This window comes from Neolamprologus brichardi, chromosome 15, assembly GCF_056152115.1.
Source record: "Neolamprologus brichardi isolate AB-2024 chromosome 15, ASM5615211v1, whole genome shotgun sequence".
Taxonomy (NCBI): domain Eukaryota; kingdom Metazoa; phylum Chordata; class Actinopteri; order Cichliformes; family Cichlidae; genus Neolamprologus; species Neolamprologus brichardi.
In genome coordinates this window covers 340,001-354,918 of record NC_142118.1, presented here as the reverse complement: position 1 = coordinate 354,918, position 14,918 = coordinate 340,001, and the positions used below count along the sequence as shown (strand labels likewise).

The window sequence follows — 14,918 nt, the reverse complement described above, 5'->3', positions numbered from 1 at the left end:
GGAAGTTGCTGCTCTGTCTCCGCCTTAAAATCCTTCCCGTGCAGGTAGGAATGAGGAAGAGAAGGTGTGAGCCTGGTTTTCCTTAGTGTCAGCACAGGGAGTTGTAAACTGGTCGTAGTGTTTGTGCAGGCCTGGATGAATCAGCCTCAATAAAACCTCTTCCTGCCTCACTTTGTTGGCCTGTGTCAAGCTTATGGACACACACGCATGCATGCATGCCACCTGTTACTCTGCAGAGTGACTCCGGCACTTTTAGGGAAAGTTATGACACCCAGTATATGAGCTGCTGCTTTTAAACATTATGAAGACTGTGCATTTCACTTTTTTTTTTAGTCCAAAAATCACATGTTGTTTTCCTCCACTATCCAGAAAAAGACCTGAAAACCAAATGTGTGGTGGAGATGGATGGGAAGCAGACAGTCCTGCATCCAGCCCTCACCAGTATGAGCACAGCAGACCCCCGGTAAGCTGTTGCATGGAAGAAAGTAGTTGTGAGTTTGAAGCCAACCTGTTTAAATTTCAGACACTTTGTGGTTTATTTTTTCTCCTTTGTTCCACTTTCACCTCAACATCTGATCCTGCGTTGTCCACAGTGGAGCCTCCCTGGTTAGCCAGTCAGTTTCTTGAGCTTCATCTCTTTATCAGGAAACATTGTCGAGCAGACGTGTCGGCTTGAGTCGCGTTGCTGGGGATCATCAATCTGATGACATCACACTAAGTAAACTTTAGTTAAGCAGCACGCCACGACTTGTTCAGCTGTGTTTCAGACATGGTGTTGGTGGCTGGAGCGTGACTTGGAGCTTGACCATAGGTGTGCTTCACAACGTGTTAAATTGAAATTTGCAGCATGGATCTAATAAACTCTGGTTTTTCTGCAGACTGATGATAAATCTTTGGCTATGATTCAGAGCTGAAATTCCTTTGCTACTTCCCACCCTGCGATGTCGCTGTCATGATAGCCGCTGAAGAACATCCAGAGATTTAGGTTTGCGTCTTGTCCGCCGTCAGCAGGGACGGCTCCTTTGTTGGATAAGTATTGTCTCAGTGAATCAGCACCATACACATAGCGTCCAGGTCAGAAATGTGAGGCCAGTGCAAAAGTGGTGAGCAGGGCGTCGACGAGCTCCGTGAACGTTTCCTGTTTCTGTGAGTATTGACATCGTGGACGTGGCTCCATAACGTGAGATGATTGAAAGGCTGCCGCCATGTGAGGGTCACATTAACTTCTCGGTCACATTAACGCTTCACCTGTGATACTTGGTCGTTCATGCTGCATTTCTATTGGTTGGTTTGTAGAAGCAGAAGTTGTAATATGTGAATGTGACGACCAAAGTCACGTTCAGATGCACTCACCGATACAGCCACCTACATTTCTCACACTGACCCCCTCTGTGTGACCTCTGTGGGGTCACACAGCCATTGCGGCAGCTGCAACGATCTCCTGGTCCAGCCGGAAATCCTACGTTCATGCTATCAGGGTAAAACCATGACATCATCAGGCCCTCTGCCTTACACAACAGCACTCTTCTCCTCATCTCTACATTTTAATGACTCTCCTGTTTATGAGGAGCTGTTTGCATTGGACAAGTGCAGACAGTTCAGTGAGATTCCTGGCTGTGCGTTGTAGTGTGTGTACAATACCAGGACCGACTGTATCACAGATTCACTCATTTAGTTACCGTCAGGTGAGTTTGGAGAGGATCTAACCAGCCTTTCAGGTTGGAAAAGGGCTCAAATCTAAAGCTCCACCCATCCTCCGTGGAAATCTCCCTCCGTGTCTTCGGCATCGTTACTCTTTACAAAGGGCGTGTGCGCGGCTCAGCCCTGCTCAGGTAGTCTGACACACGTTTGAAGGAAGAAGCAAAGGGAAATGGTGTCGGAGTTTTCTGTAACTCCAGTCGTGTTTGTGATGTCACACCGGTGCAGCGCGTTGCTGTGCACACACAACTGTATTTGTTTTGATGGCTGAGTTTGCAGACCGATCCTCGTGTTGCAGTGAGCCGGACACTGAGATGTTCCCTGGAGGTCCTCGTTCAGGTTCCCCTGCTCAGCCTGTGCCTCAGGGCAAACATGGACTAAGTGAATCACTGCCTTTGTCAGGAGGAGTCTCATGTTTCACTGTGATTCTTTGCATTTTTTCATGCGTGTGTATCCGTGTGTTTCTTCTGTCCTGACACGCTTCAGCGCCGCTGTGTTTCCTCATTTGGGGCTCGGTATGAACACGTTTACAGGCTGACAGAGGTCAGACGGGAACGGTGGTAAACTCATCTTTAACTCATGATAGATTTTACATTAACAAACAAGAATCAACAGTATTGGTTCTATAGAAGTGAACTTTATTCTTCTCAATGGAAGGCTTGACCTAATTTATCCAGTCGGTAAATTTGGTCTTTACCAAGCTTCAGCATTTCACATAATCTTCTCAAGTCTCGCGGACTTCTCCAAAACCTTCCTGCCGACTGGAGTTAAACTGCTTTTTTAGCCTCTGTGGCACAAACTGGTCTCCAGTCCTACCACTGCTGTCTCAATGGGACGTTACAAACGCTGCAGTCATTGTCGCGTGATGCTAATACGCTGGATTGTGACGCACAACCTGACGTTCAGCCTGGTCGCACTGTCAAACGTACAAATGCACACGATTGTTGGATTTGTGTAAAATATCTGTGTAACTCAATGTTGGCACTGACAGGGTGTTGATGCAAAGGCTGATCATGATTGGTCAGCTCCTGTAGGAGGGAACACATGCTACCATCATCAGTAGTATGAGTTCATAATAAAGGGTGTAGCTGTAAAGCGATGATAGTGCCTGTTTAAAAAGCCTAAAGTGACCGACGTGATCAGCTGATTTGATCACATTAGCCGTTTGCAGGAGTTTTGCTGTCAGCGTCTCTAACAGACGATTGTTTCGTGCCAAAGTGTGGAAAGCAGAAGGCATCTGTGTCTGCAGGTTCCCTGTTTGCTGTGAAGAGGACGGCCTCTTCTGTGAAGTCTGTGCTCGGTCAGCTCACTGCCTGATGGTTCAGCTGATTTGCTTCAGGGGTGTTAATATGTGTTAATATAGCCGGGGAGGCTGCAGCCCAGCAGGGCTGTCAGATTAATGAAGCCCTGTTCCTGCTTTAACCTCCGTGGACCTGCGTCCACACATGAGGACCTGACGCCCTCGTACGAGGACCTGACTGACGTCCACATATGGACCTCACATTTTGGGTTATTTAGACCAAAATACTCAGTCTTGCTCTTCAAGAGCCTGATATCCACTTACGAGGACATTATGCTGCTACTGTTCTATCAGAATTTTAAATTAATCTCTTTATATGTGGCTCTGATTTTTCTTAGAAACACAAATTAGGTAAAAAAAACAAACCTGGTGATTCTTTGTTTTTTGGTTCATCAGGTCCCGATCAGCCCAAATATCAAAGAGAAATTAAAATGCTGCTGAGGAAGAGTTCAGGTCTGAGGAGGTTGATGCTGTGGGAGGACTCACAGTTATTTCCTCGTGTGCTCTAAGAGAACATTTAATATATAAGATAAGATAACTCTTTATTTATTTTCTTATCTTAAGAAAACGCCACCTGGGATGATTTTAAAACATCAAACTTCATGATTTAATCTTATGTCTTCACTATGATGTCTCCATTTTTTATTTGTAACTCACTGGTTGTATAAAGCCAGACTTTGATCACAGACTTGCTGACGTACCGTCGTCCTGCTTTAGTGATTCCAGTTATCTCAGGAATGTCCTCACGTCCCAGGAGAGAGCGGGACTACAGGCTGCTGCCATGGACCAGCCGAGTCTCACACAGGGAGGCCTTGTTTCATTAGAGTGTGCGCGTGTGTGTGTGTGTGTGTGTGTGTGACCTTTACTTTTAGTGACTCAGTGTGGCTGCTGCTGCCATATTGTTGCGTGTCAGACTTGTGTGTTGTCAGTGTTGTTTTGCTTGTATGGGGTGATTGTGCTGTTATGTGATTGGCTTGTGCTCCCTGCAGTTTGACACTCAGGCTTTGGTTTGAGTGCAGGGAGCAGGTTGGTTGTTGTATTTGAGCTCACGTGTCTGCAGATGGGGGCAGCGTCACGTCTGAGCCGGAGTCCTGATGTAGCTCGAGCTTTGCCTTAAAGCAGGATGTGGATCATTTTGCTGTTTCAGTTGTTCGGGGGACCGCTGCCTTTGATCAGCTGACCGTCCACACACCCGCCTCTGCTCAGCAGCTCAGTAGCTCCCCAGCGTGGAGCTGCTGAGCTCAGCCTTGAAGATACCATCTGCACTGAGCTTCCTCTTCTTGGAGGTTTGCACAGCCGTCTTCCAACCGGCTGCAGACAGGAAAGCCTCAGTTTTCCTTCAGTCCTGCTGCTTTTCTGCTTTCTCAGAAAAACAAGTGGAACAGCCAATATGGAAGCTCGTCAACGGACATCAGCCTAAATGTTTCACAGCTGCAGCACAAATCCCAGTCAAACATGTTGTCAGCCTGTTTCCAGTGAGACAACAACAGGAAACTGATTCTGTGTTTTTAGCACTTGGTTGCAGGAAAAACAAGCTTTTAAAGTAGACTCATGTTTCTCTATAACACATCCGTGCACACTCAGTGGATGTTTGTTAAACGCGACCAAAGGTTCGAATGAGGTCAGTTCATGTGTGCGTGTGCACGTGCACGCATGTGTGCACGTGTGTGTCTGTGTGGTCAAAGATTTTACTGAGAATTATGTTTAAATATCAGTAACAATTTTATTTCTTCTTCTCTGTCTGCAGGAATCAGCCGAAGGTAAATATGATGTGATGGAGATATTAATCACACATTTATGGTCCGTGTGCACGTTACAGACGTGTCGCGTGTTTTCTGCAGGTCTTTGCGTACGACTACTGTTTCTGGTCTATGGACGACTCTCAGAAAGACAAGTTTGCAGGTTGGTACGTTTTCAGTGGTTCATGTCAGTCTGTTCACAAACGTCTCCTGATACTCTGAACTATTGATGGAGCTGAGACAGCGACCGTGGGGGGGCTGGGGTGAACGTGGGGGGGCTGGGATGAAGGGGTTACACACGGCGTCACACTCAGTCTGAAAACAGCAGAATTGTTCTTCCTGTCATCTCGTTCGTGTTAAGTTTGTCTGATTTCAGCAGTTACAGTCTGAGTTTCGTGTGCAGGGCAGGACGTGGTGTTCCAGTGCCTGGGGGAGAGTCTGCTGGACAACGCCTTCATGGGCTACAACGCCTGCATCTTTGCTTACGGGCAGACGGGTAACATTTCACAACTTTAAAATAAGATAAGATACGAGGAGCTGCACATCCTACCGCAGCGTCACATGTTTCCATTTGTACGAGAATCATCGCTCCTGCGTCAGACTTGAATGAAGCGACTTGAATCTGAACAGGATTTGACTGTTTGTGACGTTTAGTTCTCAGTAGTTTGATCATAGAGTCACTGCAAAGCTTAGTTTCTGTACTTCACACCACAGTAACCTGTTTCACGCGGTTTCTGTCTGAATGCCGAGTGTCTCCTGACACACGTGGGTACTGACCTGTTGCACATATTGGCTCTGGAGGAAAGCGATGGCACATCTTACTCTCGCGGCACGCTTCATCTACATGATGAAGTAATGATGCTGTGGCTGATGTTGTCAGGACGGCATCTTCTTTGCCATTTTTCCATCTGCTGAACCAAAACAAGCAGATGAACTTTTGATTAACGGGCGATGCAGGCTCGGGCAGGCTCAGCCCCGCCCACAGCGCCCATCAGCCTCGTCTGTCAAACAGCTGCAGGGTTCAACACAAGCCTGGCTCAGCAGCCCCCCCGTGGCTGTATCCCGAAGTCAGGGTCTGCAGCCTCAACGATCCTCAAGGGCCGCGTACTGAAAGACCGCTAAGGCCGGAAGTGCGAGGCTTGTGAAATGGGACGGTCTAGCCTCCGTTGCGCTGCCCAGGTTGCCTAGCAACCATGATACTAACAGCTGGAAATGTTTCATACAGCTTTGTTTGACAGAAATGAAGGAGAAAATCTTTTGTTCGTTTGTTTGTTTGTTTCTACATGAGCTTTGATCATTCTCTGATTAAGCTCAGCTATTGAACGGCGTATATTTTAAAGTAAAGGCTGTAAAACCAAGTTAGTACAAACGTCACTAATGTCACATGACTTTGCCGACATGTGGCCAACAGGAATGTTTTAATGTTCTTCGTTATTAAACATTTGCACATAAATAAGTGACGTCATATTCAGTACTTAAAGTTTACTCTTCGGGCGCCCCTCATCCGCCGCTTTTTTTCCGGCAAAATTATCCACACCCACCGCCGCGCTATGCATTCTGGGATATGTTGGGCCATGAAGTCTACACCGCCACGTCCTTAAAATTCAGGGAAATGAAGGACGCATTTGAGGGCCGCATTTCGAGCAGCCTTTGAATTGGGACAGCCTTCGTCGCGTCGCTGTGACGTAATCGGCCTTAAAATGCCTTTAAGGCTGCAGACCCTGGATTGGGATACAGCCTGTGATTACAAATGAATTACATGGATGCTGTTTGAGACCTTCACACTCACACGTCAGACATGAAGCGCTCTCACCTGAAGCTTCTTTTATTCCAGCTGAATTTTCCTAAATGAATTAAATTAGTTATGATCCTGATACCAGCGTTAGCTGCAGCGCTCTGTGTTGAGTGATCAGTGATTCGCTCTCTCACCGGCGTCTGGATTGTTTGTCTTCAGGCTCTGGAAAGTCGTACACCATGATGGGCTCGTCGGAGCAGCCCGGTCTTATCCCTCGACTCTGCAGCTCGCTGTTCAGCAGGACTGAGACGGAGGCCCGTGAAGGGGAGAGCTTCACCGTGGAGGTGTCCTACATGGAGATTTACAACGAGAAGGTCCGAGACCTGCTCGACCCGAAGGGGTGAGATGCCGAGAGCCTCGCTCGTCGTTCTGCTGGGATGTTGGAATAACGTTCAGGGTGCTGAACACGTCCGGGCAGCTGAAGGACTCAAAGCTGAGACTGTCTCCTTATTTCTGCAGAAGCCGACAAGCGCTGAGAGTCCGAGAGCACAAAGTTTTGGGGCCTTACGTGGACGGTCTCTCCCGCCTGGCGGTGACCAGCTACAAGGTAAACCGACTGTTTCTCTTTACTGCATCGGGACCAGAAAGTAAAAACGCTGCAGACGTGTGTTTGTTCAACAGGACATCGAGTCTCTGATGTCAGAGGGGAATAAGTCTCGCACAGTGGCGGCCACAAACATGAATGAAGAGAGCAGCAGGTCGCACGCCGTGTTCAACATCATCCTCACGCACACGCTCACGGACCTGCGGTCTGGGGTAAGGACGCTCGCGTGTGCAGCTGATGTTTCAGTTATTGGCTCGAGTTCACGTGAAATGTGTCCAAACGCGCAGCACTGAGAAGCAGCTGATCCTCACACTGAACAGATGTTGGTCGACCAGCCACACCTGCATCGCACTGTGCAAAAGTCTTGAGCCAGCCCTCGTGCATATTTGACTTTGACAGCGGTCAGGTACCAGGACCGGACTCAAAGAGTGATGCAAACATCTGGAGGAACTTATTTCTTTATTGTGTTGTTAAGCCACCAACACGACCTGTTAGTGTTTGAGTATAAACACTCCTGTCGGTGTCTGTCGGCACTTTGCTGTCAGCATTCTGACAAAAACACATCATGTGTCATTTTTCAGTTACATCTATAGAAAAGGTATAAAATAATAATTTGCGTCAACATTTGCGACACACAGATGTTTTTATTCGTCTTTTGTCTGTGAATCGCTGCTTCTGTTGAGTCGTTCTCATTCAAAGCTGAGAGATTGTAGCTCGATGAGCTCCTCGTCGTTAGTGATGTGCGATACCACTGATTTCCTTTCCGATCCGATACCAAGTAATATTCAGGGAGGTATCGACGATACTGATCAGATACTGATACTTTGTACAAAAACTTCTTTTATTTATTGTATCTCAAATTATAGCGTCATAATGATTACAGGACATCAGATTTCTTGTTCTTATCACTTAATAATGCAGAGTTCATCATATAGAAATAAAAAATCTGAAGTTGTGCTATTTGAACACGTTGCCTGCCTGCAGCACTAAAGGACTCTGTGAGAGACGTCTGTCTCGCCCTAGCAGCACCTGTCCCTCTCCTCCTCTTCAGTTCGCCTCAACATACACTCTCATATTCTGTGATATGATTTACTATGAGGTGTTTGACAAGGTTAGTGATGTTGCCACAACCATACATGCCAACCCTCAGTTTGGAGTAAATCGGTTTGGCTGAGAATAAAGTTATTAGATTAGATTAGATTAAATTAAAATTAACTTTATTAATCCCTCGGGAGGGTTCCGTCAGAGTTTACGCCAGCGCCCGGTTATATGTTAGATAGCAAGGAGCAGACAGCAGAGTTTCACTCCACCGAGGGAGCTCGTGACGTACTACCCGGCTTTCTTTAGACCACGAAGGCCGGGTCCTCAGGTGGAAGCAGCCTCTGAATTTGGACACCCCCGCTGTTTCTGGGCCGGCCAATAATAACGGTGACATTTAACGTATTTTATCCGATAAATAAACACTGTGAAATGTATTTATCACCCCCCCCCCCCATGTCCACAACACCTCACTCTTGGAGCACTTTTTTGCCACATGTATCGCAAACCACGTCTCAGCTGTTTGCGGAGGTAAAATACGTCCGCACAATCAGGCTCAGCCATTGTTGTGAGTGCGCGCCAAGGGGCTGCGAGACGTTTATACAGCCGTATTTCGCACATGACTATGAAAGGCGGAAGAGGAAGTAGTTCCTTTGAATGTAGACAATCCGAATGTTATAGTTTCTTTCCACTGTGTTCCTGTTAATGATAAACTACAAATTTACCCTAAATTACTAAAATATCGATATTTTAATGTGAGAATCGATTCTAGAACATAAATGATTGGTATCGGAGGAATCGATATTTCAGGATCGATCCGCACATCACTACTCGTCGTGTATTTGCTGCAGACGAGCGGCGAGAAGGTGAGCAAGCTGAGTCTGGTGGATCTGGCTGGAAGTGAGCGCGCAGCGAAGACTGGAGCTGCAGGGGAGCGGCTCAAAGAAGGCAGCAACATCAACAAGTGAGTCAAATCAACCTGTGACACTGACAGTCGAGACGGTTTTACTGCCTGCTGCTGTTTGTCTTCAGTCTAGAGCCGAGGTGTCCGCCTCCAGGCCTCGAGGCCGGTGACCTGCAGGTTTTAGATGATGAGCCAACACAGCTGATTTAAAGGCTAAATGACCTCAGCATGTTCTCCAGAGGCCTGGTAACGACCTCATCAGGTGTGATTCAGGTGTGCTGACCCAGGGTGAGACAGCGGCCTCGAGGCCTGGAGTTCCTCGGCTCTAGAGCCTCCAGACAGCCGTGTTTGTTTGAAGTTACTGGAAACTTCTTGTTTCTCTGCATCTCTGAGCATCTTTAGTGCTGAAGCAGCTCTGATGTGTGTAGCCTGCTATTGGCTCACCAGTGTGAACGCCTAAAGCATATTTTAGTTTCTGCAATTAAAGATGTTTTGCAGAAGCGCATCGGCATCCGTCTTTGAGTCTGTGCTTCGCTCCGTCGTTTGAAGCTGAGATTGTTCAGGTGTGGACTAATCTCAGCATCACAAGCCTGTCTCTGTGCCTCCCTGCAGATCTCTCAGCACTCTGGGTTTAGTCATCTCTGCCTTGGCTGACCACGGAGCAGGCAAGAACAAGAGCAAGTTTGTCCCCTACAGAGACTCGGTGCTCACCTGGCTGCTCAAGGTACAAGAAAGGAGCTTTGTTTTCAAGTATGCAGCCTCACATCGCACTGCAGACTCACATCGGAGGCATTTCTTTAGCCTCGAATTAATTTTGTGACGTTTCAAGGCTCTGCTGTTTGTTTAGTTCTGCTCAGTTTGAAAAAGGCTCCATTTGAAATCAGTCTTTAATTTGGCTCCAGATTGTAATGGTGTGAGCTGTTGTTTCCCCAACGTGCTCATAAGTCATTGTGCTTAATTATGTTACTGTAATGCTCAGTATGGGGTTAGTAACTGAATTTAAGGCGATGTTCGTACCCGCAGGACAGCCTCGGAGGGAACAGTCGCACCGCCATGGTGGCCACTATCAGCCCGGCGGCAGACAACTACGACGAGACGCTGTCCACTCTTCGTTACGCCGACCGGGCCAAGAACATCGTCAACCACGCCGTGGTGAACGAAGACCCCAATGCGAGGATCATCCGCGAGCTACGAGAGGAAGTGGAGAAGCTGAAGGAGCAGCTCACCGAGGCGGAGGTTTGGCCTCGTTCAGCCTGAGCATTATGGGTAATAATGACACGTGTCCAGAGTCTGATGAAGCTGCTGTCACTCTCAGTCCATGAAGGCCCCTGAGCTCAAGGAGCGCCTGGAGGAGTCGGAGAAACTGATCCAAGACATGACGGTTACCTGGGAGGACAAACTTAGGAAAACTGAGGCCGTTGCACAGGTAGCAACACGCAAACACACAAACACACAAGACGGCATACAAAACACGTCACCGTGGCTTTCTGATGGCGTTTAAATCCTCAGCGTTTGGAGTCATCAGCCAACACTCGAAGGCTTTGACAGGAAGGTGTAAACGCTGTTAAACAGTGAAACTACAAACTAAGTAAATGATGGGATTTCACCAACGCTGAGACGGACAGTGCTGCACACGCGGCCGTGCTGTCGGTCACATCCTTCTATGAAATGGGGCGAAAGACGCCAACAGCACAGCTAAGAGGGTTAGCAACTTCAGTCAGCTGTTTGTCACTGGGAGAGGGTTGCATCCCCAACCTCTGCGCGTTACCAGTGTTCAAATGGATGCAGAGGTTTGAAATGAACTGAAAGCATCTATAAGTGGTGGTAGTCATGGTAACAGTGTCATTGTAGCAGCCCGTAGACCTGCAGCCTCAAGTGGCCGTTAGAGGAACTGCAGCTCAACGCTTCAGTTTTCAGGACGCGCTGAACACATTATTTTTCCATCTCTGTCCAGAGGAATCTATTTTTAAAAACTCTTTGAACTCAGAATCAATTCATTTATTGACACATGTCATCAGTCTGTTCTGTTCATGGAGATTATGTTCAGCATCAGCCACTTCTCTTTCTGTCATCAAGCAGCTACAGATCAGAACAGTCGCTCTGTTGTTGAACGTGACGTTCTCTGCAGGAGCGGCAGCGGCAGCTGGAGAGCCTGGGCATTTCTCTGCAGTCGTCTGGTATCCGAGTGCTCGACGATAAGTGCTACCTGGTCAACCTCAACGCCGACCCCGCCCTCAACGAGCTGCTGGTCTACTACCTAAAAGTACTGAGAACTCACCATCCTAAATCGAGTTGCTGCCATTTGATTGGCTGATTAGATGTTTGCATTAACAGCAGATGTGCTCAGGTGCAGCTGTTCTGTTAGCATTCAGATTGTTGACCATTTGTTGTGTATCCAGGATCACACGCGCGTGGGCTCAGCCGACTCACAGGACATCCAGCTGTGTGGGATGGCCATCCACGCAGAACACTGTGTCATCGACGTCACAGAGAGCCACGGCGTGGTGCTCACTCCTCACCGCAATGCTAAGTATGTAGCTAGCCGTGACAAACGATACTGCAGAAGAGCGGCTCATTGCAGTGCTCACATTGTGCTCGCAAAGCTGCGTTCAGCTTGGATTGCAGGTCAAACTCACGGCTGCCTTAAATGTGAGCAGCAGTGACGAGCATCGTGCACCCAGCACTTTGGTGACAGCAGCTGTGTTCTGTTTAACAGCTTCATATTTGTCCAGTGTTATTGTTTCCGTCCATGTTGGTCATTGATCACGTGCAGCAAACTCCTGGCTGCTCGCCCTCACTGCTGATGTCAGACTGAGTGAATCCATCTCAGGAAAAGATGCCCTGGGTTTGTGCTTTGCTGTAGAGCTCCAGGATGCTCCAGGATACTCCAGGATACTCCAGGCCCGACTGAAATAAATGTTTTTATGAATCAGAGCCGCGTGCTCTAATAATAATGCAACAACCTAAAACTATACTTAATATTTCTGGGAGAGTTCATTTGTTTCTGTAGATGCACATCAAATGTTTGCTTTGTCTGCAGGACGTACGTGAACGGCGCCGAGGTCGTGAACCCCGTGCAGCTTCACCATGGCGACAGGATCCTGTGGGGGAACAACCACTTTTTCAGGTGTGTGTTTGAACCTGGATCTGCGGCGTCACATTTGTTACACGTGGTAACAAAGTGTTTCTGTTTCGCTCTGCGACGCTTCCTCTTTGTCCGACTCGCTCTTTCCTCTTTCGACACGCGAGCACAGGATCAACCTGCCCAGGCAAAAGCTGCCAAAGGGGGGCGAGGACGAGGAGGAGGCCGCGATGACAAAGTGTTCGAGCAGCGACTGCCTGGAGGTCGGCGAGCTGGATGCGTACAGCGACGTGTCGAGCGAGAGGAGCTTCGGCTACGAGTTCGCCCAGGCCGAGGTCATGATGAAAGGCGTGTGGAACAACGGTGAGTCACAGAGGGGCGGATGCTTTCTCCAAACGTGACCTTCAAATCGTAACATTGTTGTGAATGAGGAGCTAATAAAAGCTGTTTGTTTGTTTTTGAAAATTCTTTTATTTTTTGACCTAAAAGGAGAAAAAAAGCGTTTTGTTTCTGTCACTTCAAACTCGGCAGCTGTGCTGCTGGGAAATAATATTTATATAATTTATTTATTATTATTTATATAATAAATATAAATCATGTGAAGAACAGCCAAAGTCAGATACAATAACTTCACTGTGTTACAGGCAAAAGCAGTTCTGGTTTTATCTGTTAGTGGTTTGAGTGTTTATCAGCGTTTGTGTGTCTGCGATGCTTCCAGCCACGACTCTCACACTCAGTGTGTCTTTAATCGAAAGCCAGAATAATCGGTGTCTCCTCCTCGTGTCCTCCTGCAGACCCGTTGCAGTCGGTGTTGCAGACGCTGGAGAAGCAGCACCAGGAGGAGAAGCGCTGCGCTCTGGAGCGCCAGAAGCAGATGTATGAACAGGAGCTGCAGCAGCTCCGCCAGCGAGTCACCCCCGAGAAACCGTCGGGCGTCCCGGGCGGTGCTGCTGCCGCCGTGTTGTCAGCCAGCTCAAACAAACGTGTGCGTCGCTGGAGCGAGGACAGGTGGCGCTACGCTGTTCTCTCTGTCGGACCCCAAAGAAGAAATCTCGGAGCCTCTGCTGTGTGGCTGACTCATCGTGTCTTTGTGTTGCAGAGAGGCCATGATCACCCGCAGCCTGCGGCGCCTCAAAGAGCAGATTGTTCGGGCTCGGCTGCTGGCTCAGGAGGCCGGCTTCATTGCTGAGGAGCTCAACAAAAGGACGGAGTATCTGGTCACTCTGCAGATCCCGGCCGCCAACCTGGACGCCAACAGAAAGGTACAGCAGCGTGACGCCGGCTGCTTTAAAACAAACGTGGTGCCTGTTAAAGAGAAGGTGATGATGAAGGCTTCAGTTTGTGTTGAAATGATGTTTCAGTCCTCTTGGATTGAACTTGTAAAGCTGTAGCCGACTGTGAGGATGGAAATGCTGACAGGGTCACGTTTGGTTTTCCTGTCGCCGCAGCGCGACGCAGTGCTGAGCGAGCCGGCCATCCAGGTGCGGCGTAAAGGTAAAGGGAAGCAGATCTGGGCTCTGGAGAAGATGGAGAACCGGCTGGTGGACATGAGGGAGCTCTACCAGGAGTGGAAGGAGCTGGACGAAGACAACCCAGTGAGTGGAGACACGAACTAGAACGACCACAAACAGGAAGCATCAAGAACTGATGAAACCGCGCAGCAGGGACGCTCATTAGTCAGAGGGAAGTATGAGCTCATTTGTGGGAAAGCTGGGAACAAAAAACATAAAGTGAGAAACTGAGAAATATAAATGTTTTTGCAGAACTTTGACTTTGCTGACAGCAGCAGATACATGAAAGCTGTTAAAGTTTTAACTAAGTGAACGTCTCGTAACCTGATAAGGTAACGATAACCTGCGGCTCGCTCTGATGTCAGTGTGACAGCCGGTGGCGTCCACCTCCAGGCCTCGAGGGCCGCAGTCCTGCAGGCTTTAGATGTCCTTGATCCAACATTTAAATGGCTAAATGACCTCAACATGTCCTGAAGTTCTCCAGAGGCTGCTAATGAACTCATCAGGTGATTCAGGTGTGTTGACCCAGGGCGAGATCTAAAACCTGAAGCACAGCTCGAGGCCTGAAGGTGGCTGAGCCTGGTGTAGGTTAAACTCTTATAGCAGCTTAAAGGAGCAAATTTCATCTTTCACTCAGTTTGTTGGAGATGAAACAGGAGAAGAAGAGCGGGGTGAGAGCAGGTTGGTGTTTCGATCTGCAGTTTGTCCCGTCTGCATGTTGAGGTTTTCTCTCTCTGTGGTTGGTGCAGCTGTGTGCAGATGTTTGGGTGGATGATTATACGTCCTCACTAACTCTTGCTTCCTTTCCCGATCGAGGTGATGCGCTCCTACTTCAAACGTGCCGACCCGTTCTTCGATGAGCAGGAGAATCACAGCCTGATCGGCGTCGCCAACGTCTTCCTGGCCTGTTTGTTCCACGATGTCAAACTGCAGTACGCGGTGCCCATCATCAACCAGAAGGGAGAGGTACGATTGTTCTGGGTTTACGCCGGCATCTCGCCGCCATGTTTTTCCCTCTGAACTGTCTGAACTCACCTGCACAGCACCAAACGCACAGTCAGCAGCTAGCTGATGGAGCTGAAATGCCGTGTGTGTTTCAGGTGGCAGGTCGGCTTCACGTCGAAGTGTGGCGTGGTACAGAGAGCTGTGAAGAGGAAGGTGGAGGCGGTCCTGACAAGCAGCTGAGCGGCACAGATGGAGATCATGAGCGCAGACTCCGCTGCGTGGTGAGATGATTTCAGTTTAACAGGTCCAGCAAACGCTGCAGAAACCCACCGTGCCCCTCCCAAACGCTGCAGAAACCCACC

At 48.5% G+C, this 14,918-nt stretch overlaps 1 protein-coding gene across 2 annotated transcripts in view; it reads left to right on the top strand.

The window, feature by feature from the left end:
- The window catches only part of LOC102783287 (kinesin-like protein KIF13B), a 35,213-nt gene that overhangs the window by 1,087 nt on the left and 19,208 nt on the right, over positions 1-14,918 (top strand). For both annotated transcript variants that reach the window (XM_087851999.1, XM_087851998.1), the window contains exons 4-23: positions 370-463; positions 4,746-4,758; positions 4,840-4,900; positions 5,141-5,233; positions 6,692-6,872; positions 6,992-7,079; positions 7,154-7,288; positions 8,966-9,078; positions 9,631-9,742; positions 10,042-10,254; positions 10,334-10,444; positions 11,147-11,281; positions 11,418-11,548; positions 12,059-12,145; positions 12,273-12,463; positions 12,895-13,108; positions 13,200-13,362; positions 13,549-13,695; positions 14,428-14,577; positions 14,712-14,837. In XM_087851999.1, coding sequence (XP_087708125.1) covers positions 370-463; positions 4,746-4,758; positions 4,840-4,900; positions 5,141-5,233; positions 6,692-6,872; positions 6,992-7,079; positions 7,154-7,288; positions 8,966-9,078; positions 9,631-9,742; positions 10,042-10,254; positions 10,334-10,444; positions 11,147-11,281; positions 11,418-11,548; positions 12,059-12,145; positions 12,273-12,463; positions 12,895-13,108; positions 13,200-13,362; positions 13,549-13,695; positions 14,428-14,577; positions 14,712-14,837 — 2,558 coding nt within the window. The remainder of the gene's footprint in view (positions 1-369; positions 464-4,745; positions 4,759-4,839; positions 4,901-5,140; positions 5,234-6,691; positions 6,873-6,991; positions 7,080-7,153; positions 7,289-8,965; positions 9,079-9,630; positions 9,743-10,041; positions 10,255-10,333; positions 10,445-11,146; positions 11,282-11,417; positions 11,549-12,058; positions 12,146-12,272; positions 12,464-12,894; positions 13,109-13,199; positions 13,363-13,548; positions 13,696-14,427; positions 14,578-14,711; positions 14,838-14,918) is intronic.